At 36.5% G+C, this 18,627-nt stretch overlaps 2 protein-coding genes and 1 non-coding gene across 3 annotated transcripts; 2 read left to right on the forward strand and 1 right to left on the reverse strand.

The window, feature by feature from the left end:
• The first annotated feature begins 437 nt into the window (after positions 1-437).
• LOC105680659 (muscle-specific protein 20) lies at positions 438-17,973 on the forward strand. The gene is made up of 5 exons (XM_012384713.3): positions 438-600; positions 9,404-9,485; positions 15,554-15,683; positions 17,266-17,386; positions 17,476-17,973. Exons 1-5 carry the CDS (start codon positions 577-579, stop codon positions 17,665-17,667), a joined length of 549 nt encoding a protein of 182 aa, XP_012240136.1. The 5' UTR covers positions 438-576; the 3' UTR covers positions 17,668-17,973.
• LOC100745683 (myophilin) lies at positions 2,218-6,684 on the reverse strand. The gene is made up of 4 exons (XM_003484715.4): positions 6,529-6,684; positions 3,980-4,179; positions 3,595-3,715; positions 2,218-3,507 (listed from the first exon to the last, which is right to left on the reverse strand). Exons 1-4 carry the CDS (start codon positions 6,532-6,534, stop codon positions 3,325-3,327), a joined length of 510 nt encoding a protein of 169 aa, XP_003484763.1. The 5' UTR covers positions 6,535-6,684; the 3' UTR covers positions 2,218-3,324.
• Positions 8,832-8,972, forward strand: LOC112212780. Its single transcript, XR_002946588.1, has one exon. It is a non-coding gene; the product is annotated as a U4 spliceosomal RNA (small nuclear RNA).
• Positions 17,974-18,627: the final 654 nt, after the last annotated feature.

The following is an 18,627-nucleotide window of genomic DNA, read 5'->3' on the forward strand; positions in this document are numbered from 1 at the left end:
TAGGTTTAATTTATATTATAATATATTGTAGTATCCAAATAAACTATGCGTGAACTTTATATGCTCCTAAAATAATGATCTTCGTGTTTTAAAACTGGAATTTTTCCACTCTATTTGTCAAAAACTATCATATTAGAAAGAAATAGGTTACAAATTCGATGTGTCACAAATCAAACTTCAACGCTTCTCATTATTTGTTTAATGATCAATTGTCATTGTCTTACAAAGATGTATGAAAAGTATCTCCAAAGGGAAGTATTTCTATGTAGAATTAGAAAAGCCTGTTGAATTGCTTTCAGTTAGTAGAAACATCGTGTTCACGTGATTCTTTTAAGAACGCTTTCCAAAAGATACCGGCGGAGGTGCTCGCGGGTAAACTAGGGTGGGTGGTGAGTAAGTGGTCCATATATAGAAGCGCCCCCACATTTACCAACACGAGCGCACACCTGTCACGAATATATACGCAGCACGAGGACCGAGGCGCACACTTTTTGAGCTTGAGTTGCTTAAGCTCTGCCGGCTTCACGTTTCTACGTTTTGGGTATTGCAAAATAACAGTCACAATCAGCGTTCATCATGCCTGGACGTCCGCTTTGGCAGGTAAATTGCGTTTGAAAAATTTTCATTTTTACCTACTGACGTTGTCGCGCATTTAACATACTTATATAGATTCGCGCCATTCAAGTATGGACGTTATGGAGCTGCTCGCACCAGTTGGTATAACCTGTAAATTGTAATCCACATTAGGCTATTGATTTTTTATGATCAAGTGATTTTATATCTTATGTTATAAAAAAAGTTTTCAAAGTAATCTTCTTTTAACTGCATATTCTCCATATTAACCTGCATTTCGAAATCATTGTATATGCTACGCCATGCGATAATGCGATTCATAGTATTTGTTCAATATCATATATTTGTTTACACCATGAATTATAATTGTAAGACATTATAGATCAATAGATAACAAAAAAATAATTTTTTTTCGAAAAATGGAATATTCTTGATAGACGATGATCTTTACAGACGTAGGAGAAATGTTGACTGCTTTATATACTGAAAATTCATCTATTTCAAACGTCTGACTCAGGATACATTTTTGCAATACTTTTTCCAAATTTTCGTTGAAGTGCTTCTAATTCTGTACAAGTTATAAACTATGAATCATTCGATGCACCGTCATCTACACTAATTTAATTTACATTTGACTCATATCTCTTTCATGTAAATGAGATTACATTTCCACGTTATATCATTCGTGTTAAATAAAACAAATTTTGGATATCCAAAAAATTTTTCATAGGATTTTTTAGTAATTAGACGATATAGAATATTTCATATGATATCGTAACATGAAGTATAAATGTTTTGGTATGTTAATGCAATATCATAACACGAGTCCAGTATTGGCTGTCTGCTGGTATACCGCGGACTTCCAAAAATAACGCAAAGGCTTGCCAAGCTAAGCGAAAGTTTCAATCGAATACTACGGTATGGTCATATTAAAAGAAGGAAAAAGTAAAAGAAAGAAATTTGTGTTATGACGACGACATCAAGTATGGTGCAAACTTTATTTACAAACAAGTCGTGAATATTCTAGCATCTGATCTGAAATTAATTTCATGTTTAAGTTCTTTAAAACCAAACGGATTCAGATGATTTCTGGAAAGTCGAATGATTTTCCAAATTAAATAACAGTTTCAGCAGTCAGAATAAATTATCTGTTTTTAAAAATTAAGAACAAGAATAATCAACATTTATCCTTAGGGACTATTACAGATGAAAGTTCACTGCAACATATTTTTTCTAAATTAAAATATTAATACAGTTAACAAAGTGGAGACATGTACGTTTTGTTACTGCCTAATACTAAATGAGAAATAAAAAAAATTATTGTTTGCACAGGTTACAAATAATAATATTCGATAACATTGTTAGAGGACGATAATACTAAAACAAATTTCGATTAGGATGAAATGATAAAAATCCATGACAGGTAAATACAGAATGCACATAATATACACATACATATGTACACAAATATATAAAAGATAAATACCTACTAATAAGAAAATTTTATCAGAATGAAATTTGAAACTGCTACCAGTAATAATAGTAATACTGCTGCCCATAATATTTAGTAAGTGAAATAAATTTTTATTTAGGACTTATTTCTTTAGTTGCATAAACATTCGCAATCGACTTTACCATCATATGTCATATTTCAGAGACACACTCACTATTGTTTTATTATTTGTGCTAACATTTGCCAAGAACTTGACATCACTAGAATTTTCAAATTACCTCGACCATTCTGCTTTTAACATTTTAGAGAAAATAGTAACAATTGATAGTTAAAAGGTCCCATTCTTGTAATCAATTTAAGGTATATGTTTCTTAATAATTCTGACTACAGATGTCAGCAATGTACAATAATACAGATAATAGAAAATAGCAGCGTTGCCTTTTTATTTTGTACATTTGTTATTTATACATTATTAATTTGTACATTATGTTAGTAAATTGTGCGAGGACAGTTACAAATCTTAGAAAAGGCATTAGACTATTCGTTCGAAATGATAAAATAATCTTCGACGTAGAGATTCGGATAAAATCTTACATTTACATGTTAAAATAACTAGGAAGTCCTGCTTGTAATATATATAAATCTTTCCCGTGTTACGCGATATGATATAATTGATGAGCTTTTGTCGGCATTCTATATCATGTTTTCTGTTTTCTTTAATAAATTCTCGTGAAAGATAGATTGATATTCGATATGTTAAGAAACGTATTTTTGACATTTTATTTATATAGGTAGGTATATGTTTGTCGTGTCATGTATAGTGTAGGTGTACGTGTCATTATCTTACAAAATTGTTTAGTGTTTTCGTGTGTATGCTAGGTGTGTAGGTAAACTGTGAATGTAACGTGTGTACGTAATACGTTATGTGTGATTATAACGTAGCGTGTAGTGTATTTAAGTGTTTGCTTTTGACTAATAGTTATGGTTTATCGATAGGATTTCGCATTTACGTATACAAGAGTACAACGACGTTTCAGTATCATATCCTAGGGAAAAAAAGGTCACTACATTATCGCAGTGTATCTAGGATACATTTTCGCAGACATTCGATGAGAAAGCAATTTTATAGCTTGGTCGAATTCAGCGTCATAGACTCGTGATTAGAATACCTCGAATTGGTCGATAGTTGCGTTTTTTGAGTACTTCGAAATCGACAATTTGGTAGCAGATCTTTAGTATATTATTATTTAGATCTATATAAAGTTTCGATGTCACGTGTTTTACGTGTTGTAGAATGTTTACATGTGTCGAGTGTTGCCGAATCCACCGTGACCAGCTTGACTGGCACCTTTGTTGTAACCCATCTGTAAATTGAGCTGACCCTCGCTGGCTCGAAGCTGGTCTTCCGTGAATATTCTCTTATTTTCTTCAGCCATTTTTGGTCCTAGACGCGGTCCATTATATTCCGGATGCTTCTGCGTCTGTGTAGAAGAAAAGAGATACATACGACAAGTCTGTTAATTCTTTCTTTAAACTTCAAAATCTCTGCTTGATTTTAAGATACGTACAATTCTTCCAAGGGCATAGAGACATAATGTAACTTGTGGGATATTGCGTCTTTCGAAGAGGTCAGCTGTCTGAAAGATTTCTTCTTGTGGGACACCGTATTCCTTAATGGCTGCTTGAAATCTGTCCGGAAAAGAATTCACAATAGTATCCACTGAATACAAATTTATATATATATATAAATATATTTTTATATATATATAAGTATATTTCTTTTTGGAAAAAGAAATATATAGGGACAGCCATAGGATAAAACGATGAGTAAATTTCATGAGTAAATTTCGAAGGTCTGCCGCAATTCTAGTTTCTTAGAATTAGCTATGTTTTAATTGATAATTATAATATCTCTTGAAGAAACTTTGTTTCTTTTTTATATTTATAAAATACCTTTGAACGTTTTCCATAAGCTGGAAGTTGGTTCCCTTGGCCTGAATCTTCTTCACCGAACCAGGCGCCAATTTATTGATAAGCTTGCACAGGATGACCCCATCTTTGAGAATATCCTCGTAATTTCCAGGTGGAAGTTTTTCTCCTAAAACAGCCTCGATCCAGACCATAACTTCAGTCTCTTGTTCCTTGTTTCGGGCCTAGAAACCGGAAGTCTCTTCGTCAATTGCATAGTGCGGAATTAGAATCGTAGGATGGTGGATGCTACGACACTCGATGTCGTCTCGAGAGTCAGGGATGGTCCAGCAAAGTGTTGCCGGGGAATTTAAAAATGCCGGGAACGAAAATAGACCGCGACGGTGTTATGTTACCGCGGGCGTAAAACGGATGTCGAAAATAAAATACGACGACCAATCTGTTGGCTTTTATTAAAACTGGCAAGAAGCAGCAACGTTTCGGCCACCTGTTTCCGTGCCGTGTGAATCCCGAATTTTACTGATTTCTAGTAAAATCGTCAATAAGACGAAATTATGCTTCTGGCATGCTGACAATTCTTTCACCTCCGTGAGTCCCTTCTCGCGGCGTCTGTATCGACGAAACACGTCTTTTATCTTTTAGGGTAAAGCTTCCCAAACTTTTATGAACCGAGAGACCCATTTTCGCGACCTAGTCGAAGGTTATACGAGATGTAACTGCCGTCGACAATTGATCGATAAACAATTCATAGATTTTAGTCGAGAGAAACAGGGCGACTAGAAAATAGTAGTTCTGTGACCTTTAACTGTGATCTTTAGCCGAGTCAACTTGGAATTATTCGTCTGATGATTTTCGACGAGCAAAATTCCCCCAATGAACATGTAAACTATTCTCATATTTTAATTTTTATCGCGACTGGATCGTTGAACAGTTACTTTTCGTCGCAAAGGTAATTCTATTTCATTCGACATCTTTCTCCTTTGAATCGACTTACAAATGGGCGAATGCCGACAATCAATACGTAACATATTTCGAACGTGTTGCTTCGTAGTAAATATAAGTAATTTATAAAATCCTTTTAGAATAATTTACAATGCCAACGAACGATTGACGTAGATGAAATCTGGCACTATGTTCGCGATAAATTAGTATTTATAGTAACAAAAAGCTTTCTTTATCAAGTTGTTATTTTACGGTTGCCGATTTATATACAGTTTTGCCTCAAATATTTCAACGAGTGCATTATACGACTTACAAGTGGACGAATATCGAGCATCAACACGTAACACGTTTCGAACATGTTGCCTCGTAATAAGTATAAGTAATTTATAAAATCCTTTTACGATGATTTAAAATGCCAACGAACAATTGACGTAAATGAAATCTGACTCTATGTTCGTAAACAAATTTCTAAGCTTCGTTAAATTCTTACTTCACGATTTATATACAGTTTTGCCTCAGATATTTCAACGAGTGCATTATCTTATGTCTGGTTGAGAAACGTTCGTGAAGGATAGTGCCGAAGAGAAATTTTCAACATATCTGCGAAATGTCAAGCCTTTTGAAGCAATGTGTTCCTCCTCGAATACTCTCGAGATGTATTTTAAGCTACCTATTCTCAAGGGACGTGACGTTTTCGTTCAGATCAGATCCAACTTTCGAGGACGTTTCGTGAACGTGACACCTGGTGCAACGATTCACCAAGTTAAAAGTTAAATTGATCGAATGCTCTCGAATCTTTCCTCCAGTGATTCGGCCACTCGATCGTCGAACGCCTACGCTGAAGATTTTGCTTTTGGAAATTCATAAATGACATAATCTTTTCGCTAATACATTTGATATTCAGTCGTGTCGAAGGTTTGAAATGGAATTGACGAGCAAACAATGTTATGCGAATATAATAGGTGACGATGATTGGGAAATTAGCAGAGTGTTGTAATAAAGTCGACAGTTCAATCTTTTCGAAAGAAGATCCAATAGCACAACATTAATCTTGTCGCAGAAATCGATCTATTAATTTTTCGAATTGGCATTTCCCCTCGAAAATATCGTCAAGATATATTACGTAAGGATATTTATCTTAGGGTATAAATACTCCGACACCGGATGAGACGGGGGAGGAGATGCGCGTCAAAGCCGATCAGCGGCACAAATTGCCATTTCGTAGTTACCAGTTCCATCGTGTCAATAATCCGGCCGACATTCGTTAAATAAAACTAAGAACGAATATGCTACGTGTCTTACAAAATCCTTCTTCTTCTTCTTATTTCCAATATTTGTTTTTTCTTTTGCAACTTCGAACGTTACTGCTACGTGTCAAGATTAATCCAGCAATCTGGGAAAATCGCCAAAACGAAATAGCCCAAGGTCTATCGTAATTAGGATTCTACGAATAACCACGGTTTTCGCCCGCTAACGTAACAATAAGAAATTATTCGTGTATCAGATTTATAATCAGTATAGCTTCGCTTATCGTTAATTGGCATGGTATGATCAATGTATACGCGATTAAGCGTCCTTTAATCGTTATTTTCAACGAACACTTGATTTCCCACAGAATAATGAACACGTACCGGCATCTTTCTTCTTCTTTTCTTCCCTTCGACACTGTAGACGTTGCCACGGAGACTGAGTTTTACCGTAGTTTAGGATAGCGACTTTTGAACGATGACGCTGACTAGAGACTAAGTCGGACGCCGTGCGTCGCGACGCTATATGCCGGTCTCCCCTCCGCCGTATCATTTCCCGACATTCACGAACGAATATTTTTTGGCTGAGTGCCCAGTGGGTATTCCCACACCCCCGCCCGTAACCAGATCTTGACACTGCAGCCCTATTTACAAGAAGAAACAAGGAATGTGCTTGTAACGTTCTTAGTAAATGAGCAAAATTTCTTCTATGCTATCGTGAATGTTTTTTGGGATCGCAGATTTAGCGTGTTTCGCGATCTTTTGGTTTAAATAGAATATTTATACGATTGTAAGTTATAATTTGTTTATAAAGTACGTTCAACAGGTTTAATATGTAGATTCACCGCCGATCCGATTTTCATGATCGTGTTTAAGTAAATCTAGTTCAAGTAAAGAGAAATAGGTTTAATATCAGAGTAATATCTTGTTAATTCGTCATCAGAATTAATAATAGCTTGCGATCTTCTTGCCATTGATAAAATTAAAGATTTTCTCATTTCTGATGTAATTGCGTTTCAAAACTATCGACGGTTAAATGTTTACGCTACTTTAATTCTCTCTGGAAACACGTTAGTGTAACAATATTTAGTAGACGAAAGAAATTTTCGTCGAGGTTCTCTGTCTTTTTAGTCGTGTTTAGAAAAATTGGAATTTCCGTAAATATTCGCGATCCAGCTATAATAATTCGTCTAATGGCCTCTACCTCAGGTTCGAAGACCGTTTCGCCATACATGATAACTGCTTCTCAATTTTGCTCGTGCATAAGAGCAGACTGCTTATTTTTGCACCTTCTTCTTCCTCTTCCTTCACCTCCTAACTTTCTTACAAACAGTCCCTCTTTGAAGCTTCACAATCCTTCGTAGCCACGAGCAACATTACGTACATCCCCAAGGCAATTAATTACAGAATTCCGAAAATACGTGACTAAGCATCGAAAATAGCATGTGCAATTTTGTGAATACGAGAGGGGATCGTCTGGAACTCGAATTAAAGCTCCGATGTCTCTAGGGAGAGGTATCTTTCAGCTGTTTCGTTTTGCTTTTGACGAAAGATGTCAAAAATAGGTCACGGATCAGTTACGTTAGGAGCGGATGTACGTATCGTTGGCCGCAGCTATGTGTCTTTTATTGTTGAATGCTGACGTTGCAAATAAACGGGGGAAATCCGTAGACGAAGTGGAAAAGTTCGAACAAGTGGGTGTGTTTCCCAACGAACGATGGTTAGCCGGTCTGTGGACGGGCGCCAGATGAAAGAAACCGATAAGCAAGACGCTCGTAATTTCTGGATGCTGGCCACTTCGAAGGGTGAGGCCACCGCCGAGTTTAGATTCCGTCAATTGACGCTGTTTCCAAGTTTATCGTAACCGTAACACTACGGAATTGCGTAGACGACTGGAGCGAATACGTATTCGCATCTGATACATCGAGATCGAATTACGTAACAAAAATTAGATTAATCGCGTTAACGACGAGGTTGTCTCTTTACGCAATCGTTAGTCAATGATCGATCGATGAAGCGATCTTTTATCAGGTTGTGTATCTCATTTTCATTTGAAACGTAATTATTTTTAGCGACCCAAATGTCGTCGATCCTGAAATTTTAGAAATTAGCTAATCGATGTTTAAATCCCTTCGTTCGCAGGGCTTGAGAACGACAAGTAGATAGAAAAAGCATTTACATACTTGTCTGCAGAGGAGGACTGACTGGAGTAAGACTTCATTACGTGGTGTTCTTCCACGTGTACTTAACGTATCATCTCTTATTTTTCTGTTTTCCTGCGATAATGCATTTCCAGCAAATACTTAATGCATCTCTATTTGCATTCAATTGAAAATGTTGTTCACATGTGGGTGGTATCTAAAAGAAAACTGAATTCCCAGAAAGCATCGCTTTCTAGGCGATTCGTAGATTTATCTGACGAATATTTGCAATAATAGTATATTATAAAAAGCACTTTTATTAATTTCTTAACGTTTAACACATTTTTATTTATTTTATATGATTTTAATACGTTTATTTAACTATATTTCACTTTTAAGATAGTTTACTTTATTTTGTACCTACCTACGCGCACTGGATGCGTTAGTGCGTCGACTTGCCACTAGGTGGTGTCAAAGAAGGAAGGATTCTCACTGTCGAAAGATGACGCGAGTGTTATTAGTAGGGCCGCGGAACATAGTATCGTTAGCTTTGCGCAGTGGCGATATCGTAACCAATGAGGTTCTACCGAGGTGCGATTATTGCTAGTTGAAAACTTTTACCAATACCCCGCCATGACGATGTGAAATACCATCGGCTACGGCAATTTTTGAAAGTTTCTGCGGAAACTGATAAGTTTTTTCGAAAACTAAGAATTTTTTAGTAATACGCTTCAGATGTTCTGTTTGGAACAGAATTAAGCTTTTCACTAGGGGCATCGTTAGACGGTAGAGAACTTTTATTATGTGTAACGAAAAGTAGTTTTGAGACTTTCAACTTCATTTTTAAACTTTAGCGAGAAAGTATGACGTTATAAGCACGATCGGCTCGATATATGAACTCTGAACTTTATGAGTGCTTCAAGTGTAGTGACTATGACTTGAGCTTTCAAGATAGAATTTAATGAATACGGAGCACATGTGTAATAGCTATTTCCAGACCTCATCTTCCACAAAAAATATTGATCGACATTAATCACTTTCAGCAGCTATTGGCGCGCCATATGTGAAGTTTGCTGATAACATAAAAAACACGTATTAAAATAGTTCTTTGATCGTAGGTTGCTGGGAAACGAGAACCAAGTCAGGAAGCCGAGGCTCAGCAATGGATCGAGCAAGTGGTCGGAGAGAGATTTCCTTCAGGTATGATCATGAAGCTCGCAATATCTAACTTTGACTTTCATCGATTTACGTATTATAAATGTGTAATTTGGCTGTGACAGCCATAAGTACAATTGATTAAAGTTTATCAATGATACTACTACTCCTTTGATACACGTGCTCTCGTATATGAACTCCTGTTCTACGGAGGTGGTGCAGTTCGAAAAGCGTGTCAATATCACCACCCCCGTTCAGGACCAGTGCAACGCGTCCAAAAGCTAGCTGCGATCCTATAATTCCCGGGTACGAATGTCAGGCCGCGTGATGTCGCAAAGGTTAAGCTTGTTGACTAGGTCAGTTATTGGTATGTCTAATGAGAGGCGAGAAGTCGACGAGTAAAAGGAAAGGATAATTGGAAATTTGAGGAAAATTTAAAAGAGCGAAGAAGACGGACAACTAGATATATTGTCGCTTGTAATGAAAATGATACGTTTGATATTTATAAATGTAGTAATTTTGATGACTTAATTAATAAATTTACTGGTTATACCTAATATCTATAAATCTAAATGTTAGTGAAAGGACATTGGTTGTAAGAAACTAATACTGAAGCACGTAAGATCCTGAGTAGAGTGCGGAGGGTGAATGGTTGCAGGTGCTTGTTAGGGGTAGCTATATCCTCTTGCTGCCGATGTTCTCCTAATAAAACGCGCGCTTTGTTGCGTCATTCGAGTCACCCTATTGAACGAAAAGTGGGTAGCGACCCCTACGTCCAACGTGTACCCCTGATTGGTGAAATACGCCAGGCGTCGACGCAATCGCTGTGCTGAACGAACGATCGTATAAAGACACAGGACAGTACTCGAATTAAGACAAACTAATATTTTTAAAAGATCCATCACGCTTCTCTAGCACCCTATTAAAACACTATCAAAGTTAAAAAATTATATTCTCTCGGTCGAAATTTTTATTGAGCGATTTTGATCTCTATGATAGATTTTCATGTTAGAATAAGTGGAGGGTGTTTAAACTTCGAGCATCATATAGTTAGACTTTATGTCATATAACAGACTATCCCTTGAGCGTTACACAGTGTTAGTTCCACCCACAGCAAGCAGCAGCTCTACACGATGATGCGATCCGGGTATACGAAGCTTTTGATGTTATTGACTCATTTAAAATTGAACTTGAGCTACCGCCTCGTTCGATCGCTACCGCCCACTTTCCTATTTTTCCGATTCGCCCTTAACGTCGCTCACCTTCACGATGACGCGCAATTGGAATTCGATGCGTTTCGGGATCCTCGAATCTTTCCATTCTAGATGTTAGCCTGTTCCTGGAAGCTCGCGTGGCATGCTGGACACGGACCTTTGTATACCAGTTTGCATACTACCAAATATTTCTTAAACAAGGGTAGGAAATTGTATTTTATTTAAATATTCGCATTCACATACAATTTCTAGAAACGTTCATGACTGTTTGAGTAAAAGATGCTGAATATTTAAGTGATAAATTTTGTTAGAGAAACTTGATTAGTTTGTTATTTGATAAAAAAAAATTGGGAATTAATTAGTGAAAGATGAGATTGTAAAATATTAAAATGATGACAAAAGTAGTTTCTTTATAAGATTAGAAATATTTACATGAGTGAGAATGAAGTGTTCTGTTGTTGATACCGTTGGAAGGGAAGAACTCCGCTGAGGAAATCGTCAAACGGTCTTTAGCAATCTTTTGCCGACGATACGTATTGATTTAGCGTCATCTGTTCATCATGTTACGTCGTAAGGACGCCAACGTATCAGGGCCGCATACGAGAGCCTGGATAGTCAAGTGAAATATCGCATTATGTCATTTCTTGTTTCATCTTTCTTGCACACCTTCCGGTTTCCTTCTCATGAAATGAATTACATTAAGAAGTCATCCAACTAAGTTTTTCTTGTTTCGACTGATTTATTACAACAAAATGTTGAATATCATACTTATCAATTTATACAAAGTTGTACATATCTAACACCGTGTTATTCATTCTCCGTACGTACTTTAATTACAATTTTTATAATATTCATATTTTTTATATTTTTTTAAACAATTTATTCTACACATAAATGATCTTCGCCAGAATTTATTAAACAAATCATAGCGCAATTAATTTTCTGCTTTAATTGCAGAAATTTTATGATATCGCCGTATGCTATTGTGAACGCTCCTTAAAGCTCGTCAGGAAGAAGGGTTACGAGTTACGAGGGAGGCAAGTGTCAGTCATCTGTTCGTCACGGTGGCACAACTAGCTTGCTTGCACCAGGGTACTAGCAGACGTTTGAGGGATTTATGGCTTGCCCGCCACGTTGACGTCAACGTCGACGTATCGATCCTTGTGCACTTTGAACCCTAAGCTTTTCACAGCTCGCAGTCTTCTTCTCTCCTTCCCGAGGAGTAGCCTTCAGGTGATAGAATGTCGATATGTCGAACTGCTCGTCACGAAACGTTGCGTGACGTCACGAAAGCTCGCAGTTACTAGGGTAGCAAAGAGGGGTAGTAGATGAATTTATGGCTTTCTTGCCGACGAAGGACAGCACCTATTATTCGCGTAGACTTCGATGTGTTCGTTTGAAAAATAAGGGCATTTCCTTCGGAAGAAATCGCGTATTGGATATTCGTACGATCGAAAGGTTCTGGAGATATGTCAACGGGTGCCAGTTGTCCATCAAAAGATCGTCAATGACGTCATTCTGAGAAGAGCTTATCAGGATTACAGCCCGAGGGTAGATTTACGACCGAAAGCAACAAGTTGTTGCCTCGGGTCGTGTTTCATTTCGGATACCCATAAAGGGTGTGTTCTTTGTTTTTATTAATCCCGTCATTTCATGTAAATTCCTTGTTGCTTAAAATAGAACAGATTTACGGGGACATACAAAATTATAATATATTTACACATTTAAAAATGAAATTTTATTTTAAATATCAATTCTATCGCGTATTTGTTAATTTCTATTTTTCATTGGTGTTGTTTAAATTCTAGGAGTTTAATTACGGAACAGAGTGTTGGTTCATTAACAAACAAGTGCATTGTATGAAAAGAAATTGTTGATGTAGTCTTAGTTTGATAAAAGTGGAGGGAAATTGGATTCTCTTTGCATGTGAGAGGACTCGTTCCCGCGGGACCTGTTGCTTGCCACTGGTCGTAAATTCAAGCCGAGGATGTTGTCCTGATGAAAACCGTGTGTTTGACGTCTTTATGACATGAAACTGACGTGAAATCGATACTAAGCACGCAAGCGTGTTTGTCGAAGCTAGGGTGAACCATTCCGTCTCAAGATTTCTTTTCTTCTTATCGTTGTACTGTATAATATATATACTTTCCCACTCTAAAAAATTATTTGTTTAATCTTTAATTTCTTCTGCACATGCTAATCAAGATATTTATTTTAAAAAATTACATACTAAGATATGCGTTCTTTGCACTTTATTATTTAAATATTACTGTTTCAATCGCATATCCACCTGTCTGATAAATGTTATAATATATTCTTTCACAGAATTACGAATAAAAGACAGACCTGAAGGAATTTATCGATTTCACATCAAATTGTCGAGACATGACGGCTATGACGTGTCACCGTAACAGGATAGTATCGAGGGTAGTAATAGTTTCCAATTCACCAATACATATTATTGCAACTCAATATTTTTTTGACGCATAGTATCGAGTATGAAGGAAGAGAGCAGTAAGACACGCAACGTCTGAAAAATATCAGGTCAGCATCACGTTACTATGTTTATTCGAGCATGAAATAAAGCAGCGAAGAATCGTAAGGAGCAAGACGGTTTAGATCTGGAAGGCGTTCTATTGATTTTCTGTCATCTTCTTGCGTTTACGACATCTCATTGTGTTTCGATGCTACCAGGAATGTATACCATGTCATGCTTGTTTACTCCATATGCCCGCGTTGATCCAGAGGTGGATGCTGGAACCTGTGGCCTCCGGCCTGTTGCCTGGATATTGTGGAAAAGCAACTGGTTCGCTCGATTCGTTTGACATGCGTAGCTGAGTCACGTATACCAGTATCGTTCCCTGTCATATAATTATTTCTGTAAAAAACAAGTTTCTTCTATATTTTTCAAAACAGAAATATTACTTTCATTTCCTCCAAGGAAAGTATTTAATAAGTTAATTAGTTCTTTAGTGACTTTGTTAATAATCAAGGCCACAGAAAATTATATCTTTTCTTAAATAAATTAGGTCAAGTTTTTAAATGCTGAATGCAAACTGTTTATTAGAAATGTTTTCTTGCTTGATTGTAATTTCGTAACATTCATGATTGTTCTAAATAATACTTATTCTCTTAATCATATAATTGATAGTTGTCGTTTTTGTTTGAAAGTTAGGAATCAATAAAGAATTACTTGAAGAATATATTAGTTGCTGTTGATCGGCTGTCGAATACTCGTCAATCGAAAATTCAAGCAGACGACCAGTTTTGTATTAGGCGAGCAGATTTTGGGGTAAGCATGTAATAGTATTCCCTCTATTGCAAAACCACGTGACATATCGTCCTTGCAGGATCAGGATAGTAGTCCTTTGAACGGTTAGTCCGTGTCTCTTCATCTAAAAATGTTTCAAAATAACTAGTGGCTTTTATAACAAATATGTAACAAACAATATGTATAAATAGATGTATAGTTACAAACAGTACGTATTTATATTGTAATGTTTACTACAAAACAAGAATTAGAAAATAAGTTCATTATCATTATTCATAATTTTTTGTAATGGCCTATTTCAGCCTGGTACGTAGAGTTTCACAAATTATACAGTTCCATATAAAAGACACAACTGGAGAACTACTTGAAGCTTAGTATGTTTTCTTAGTAACTCTGTAACTTTCATATTCATAGATGCTGCATATATTATCCATTGGTACAACCACGCGTAACCGTAACATATCCTATAGAATGATATATTAATCGTTGAGTTGTACTTGGCTGAGAAACCCTTGATAAATCACTTATCTATTTAAACGTCCATTGCTGGCATTCCTACTTCTATCTTCTTTCAAGATACCTTTTATCCAATATATAAATCATTTTGACAATTTGATGCTTTGAAAATATCTATATGTATATGATTAAATATGTATGTAATATACGCATATAGGAAGAGCGCCAGTTGTTGCGCACATCACCGTACGTCGACCGCAGCGCTTCCGCTCATGGCTCACGTATCGATACAATTTATAAAGTCGCTCACCAGAGTGCGTGGCATGTCAATACGTTCAATATATCGAAACGTTAACCGGGAGAGGAACTTGACAATAAACGATACATGCTCGACATCAATGTTGAACTCCTGTCGGTTGCTGGCCTCCTGACAATTTGAGATGCAGCGTGTCTTTCGAATGGCGACGGGATTGCTTCTACGCCGCGAGTCACGACGACTGCAAGACAATGATGGCGCTGATCGAGAAACACCAGAGTTGAAGAGTAGAAAAAAAAGCGAGCAACGGAAGACGGAGGCGGTCTTTTCTGATCCTTCGACCGACTGACAAAAAATGCCATGCCCCCTTGGCGCGCCTCTTGGCATAATGGGGCGCCATAAACGAGTGCTGGTGCACGCAGCCTCTGTTATTATTTCGCGGCAATCTCGTCCGCAGCGATGAACAGGGAGGAGGAGGATAAAACAAGAGAAACGACAGCTGCCATTCATTTGAACCGATAATAGCCCACCTGACAATGAAAATCAATGGCCGACATGGAGTGCGCATGTCGTTCGACCGCGGAACTTTCAAAGCAACGCTTTATCCCGAGGGAAGCCAGATTTATTTTTCTGCTATCCTGATGCCACTGTGGTACTTGGCATTCTTTTCATTGCTCGCTCACTAGCTCTCCTTTTTGTCACGAATTTTTTGGGATATTTAGGTCTTAGGTGAATGATTAGTTGGGTTCGATGGATTAAGGAATTGCATAATACTTAACCTTTTAATGCCTCGTGTAACACGTACACAAATGTATTTTTTATATCAAAAGATTTATAATCAAAATAAATATTATATTTATTACAGGTTCCCATTTTTGTTACGCTTATTAACACAAGGGAAATGATATGTCTTTAGGTGTGAGTTATGAAGATGCTTTGCGGGATGGTGTATTGCTTTGTAAACTTATGAACAAACTGCAGCCGGGACTCATCACCAAAATTAATACGTCTGGTGGTGATTATAAGATGATGGACAATCTTAATCAGTATGTATCGCAAGAAATGCTTTTATATCGCATGAATACATAATTAGTGTGTAAGTTGTAAATAACAACATTATGCGTGAATTGCGTGTAAACTGTATTATTTCATTGACTAAATATCATTATATCATTTATTGCATATGCAATAATAATATTTAGTAAATACACCCCATATTATGATATCCGCGTATAAAACAAGAATGGAACAAAACGTAAATGCTTGTAGAGAAGGCAAACTCGCTAATTTTTGTTACCTACTATCAAGCTTTCTTTCACCTCATGCTTTCCTGTTATTCAGTCAAGTTTACGCAATCGACAGTGTTTTACTACGGAACGACTCTCGACTCGAATCTATCGAAGTCGAAGAGTCACGGAGTCGTTGAGATCGAGAGATCAAACGATACGCGATTATTGACTTGGAATCGCCGGCGCAACTGCCGCCAAATTTCGATTGCGTCACTGTTCCTCGTGTTACCTGAAAGCCTGATAAATAAGTATCAAGAAAGTCCCAAGTCGGGATCATCACAATTATTTCATAACAATAAAAAGAAGAACCTTATCTTTTACCTAAACTCAACATCTTACAAAAAATCTTTGACGACATAACGATATATAGTTTATACTATAAACGCGATTAATCAAATACACTCTGATAAGAATACTTTGTGTTTATCATGTGTACTTATATTATATGTATATATTTCGTAGATAATAGAACAAATTTTGCGTTTATCATGTGTACTTATATGTATATGTTATATTTCGTAGATAATAGAACAAATTATAAAAATTGAACATTATTATCATTGGAAATTATTGTTTGAGCCGAACGAGATTATGTCCAAACAAAATGTCATTCGAGACGAAATGTATAAAGAAGATATTTAGTAAGAGGTTTTCTGCAAAGTACAGTAACCATGTATGACATTTGCGGCATCTGACAATCTGACCGCGATATCGCGTGCGCATGTCGACAATTGGCGCGTTTTCAATGTTTAAGAGCGCTTTCCTCAGTAGTGGGGTGAACGATGCGCAGCGCGGCCACTCCGCATTACTCCCTTTTTATGCGGAAAACAGGAGTAACGTAGAGGTTAATAATATTTATCGTGTGTGCTTCTTTCGTTCTTACATTCCTAATACCCAGAGAGTTCATTAATACTGGCCTGCCTCACGTTTCTTGCGTTACGTGGCACGTTGCATCACAGCCAACGAAATGGCGGCTCTTGAACATATTGTTTATTGTTTGCTATAGGGCTAAATTCATGCTTGAAATTTATGATATTTAATCAAATAAAAATATGGTTATTTTGTTTTGCATTATTAACTTCAGCATTCTAATTGTTTAACTGTAAATTTCATTGAAAACTGTTACCTATTATTGCTTGATGTACCACGGTTATTTACCGATTAACGAGATTTCAATGATCATCGTGCGTGTCTAGACCAATTATTCAAAAGTCGATCAAGCTATCCTGCTGTCCTGTTAATCAAAGACACGAGACGTGTTAATTCCTAGGTATTCTGAGAAAATAGACATATACATACTTTATTCAAGCAATGTTATTATAATGTATCGTTATTTCAGATTCCAAAAGGCCTGCGTGAAATACGGAGTACCTGATGTAGACTTGTTCCAAGCAGTTGATCTTATGGAAAGAAAAAATATCGCGCAAGTGACCAACACCATTTTTGCCATTGGCCGCACTGTAATAATTTTGATCAAATACGCTTATTTTCCATTATCATTAAATGTATATAATTGCAGGAAAAATAATAAAACGATATGAATTTGCAGACTTATAGACATCCAGAGTGGCGCGGACCATGGCTAGGACCAAGACCTGCGGAAGAGAATAAGCGGAATTTCACGGAGGAGCAACTAAGAGCTGGCGAAGGTTATATTGGTCTTCAAGCTGGTACCAATAAGGGCGCGACTCAAGCTGGTCAAAACTTTGGAGCAACAAGAAAGATTCTTCTCGGAAAATAATATTTCTACATAGTATTTCCTAATACTCTTAAGATTTCTTCAGAAATAGTTCAAAATTAATTTTAAACAGAATATTCATCGATGTCTTAGAACAGATGTCAAATTATAATTAATCGTATTAACAAAGAATTACGTTGGACTCCTTAATTTGTCGTGTACTGTAATCGATTATAGCGCATAAATGGCGGAGATTAATTATTTGATACGAATAATTGTTATTAATAAGATTCATGGATGTAATATAAAATAACAACAATTTTTCATTGTAACAAGCTAATTCAATAAATTCATCTGAGTGTGTTAAAACTCTGAAGCTACATATCCGACATCTTTTTTCACAGTTTTGCACGAATTTGTATACGCAAGTAAGTACTTACATATATTGGTACAAGACATCAATGTAGTTATGTCCGAGAACGAATACATTTTTAAGATCGACACGTAAAGTCGCATACAGTGTACTTGTACTTACTGGCGTACGTATGCAGGTAGAGAGGCACATACATGACGATGAGCCTTGTACGTGACAGCGACGATAAGTGGACGTGACGTGTATGTACACGCATTACACGCATTCTTCGAGCGGTTTCTACACCGCGAGGCTCCCCAATGATCAGGCAAGTATCTCGAGTTAGGATATCTATGGACCATTACCTATCCTTCTTTGTTTCATTTGCACGCGGCTCCGTTGGTTATTGAAGAGAACTTGCTGATAGAAAACTTGGATATCAATACACATAAACGTTTTATATATCTATACTGTTCAATTAGTACTACATAAAATTAGGTACTATATACTATATAAAATTTATACATTTATATGTACTTGTATATATAGCTTGTAATAGGTATACTCATACACATTAGGTTATTATTATTAAATGTTATAAGATAGTTCATTTTCTTAATCTATAATCATGAATATATATATTTATACGTCATAATTATAATAATATTGAA

This window comes from Bombus impatiens, unplaced genomic scaffold (assembly GCF_000188095.3).
Source record: "Bombus impatiens unplaced genomic scaffold, BIMP_2.2 scf_0020, whole genome shotgun sequence".
Lineage (NCBI taxonomy): Eukaryota > Metazoa > Arthropoda > Insecta > Hymenoptera > Apidae > Bombus > Bombus impatiens.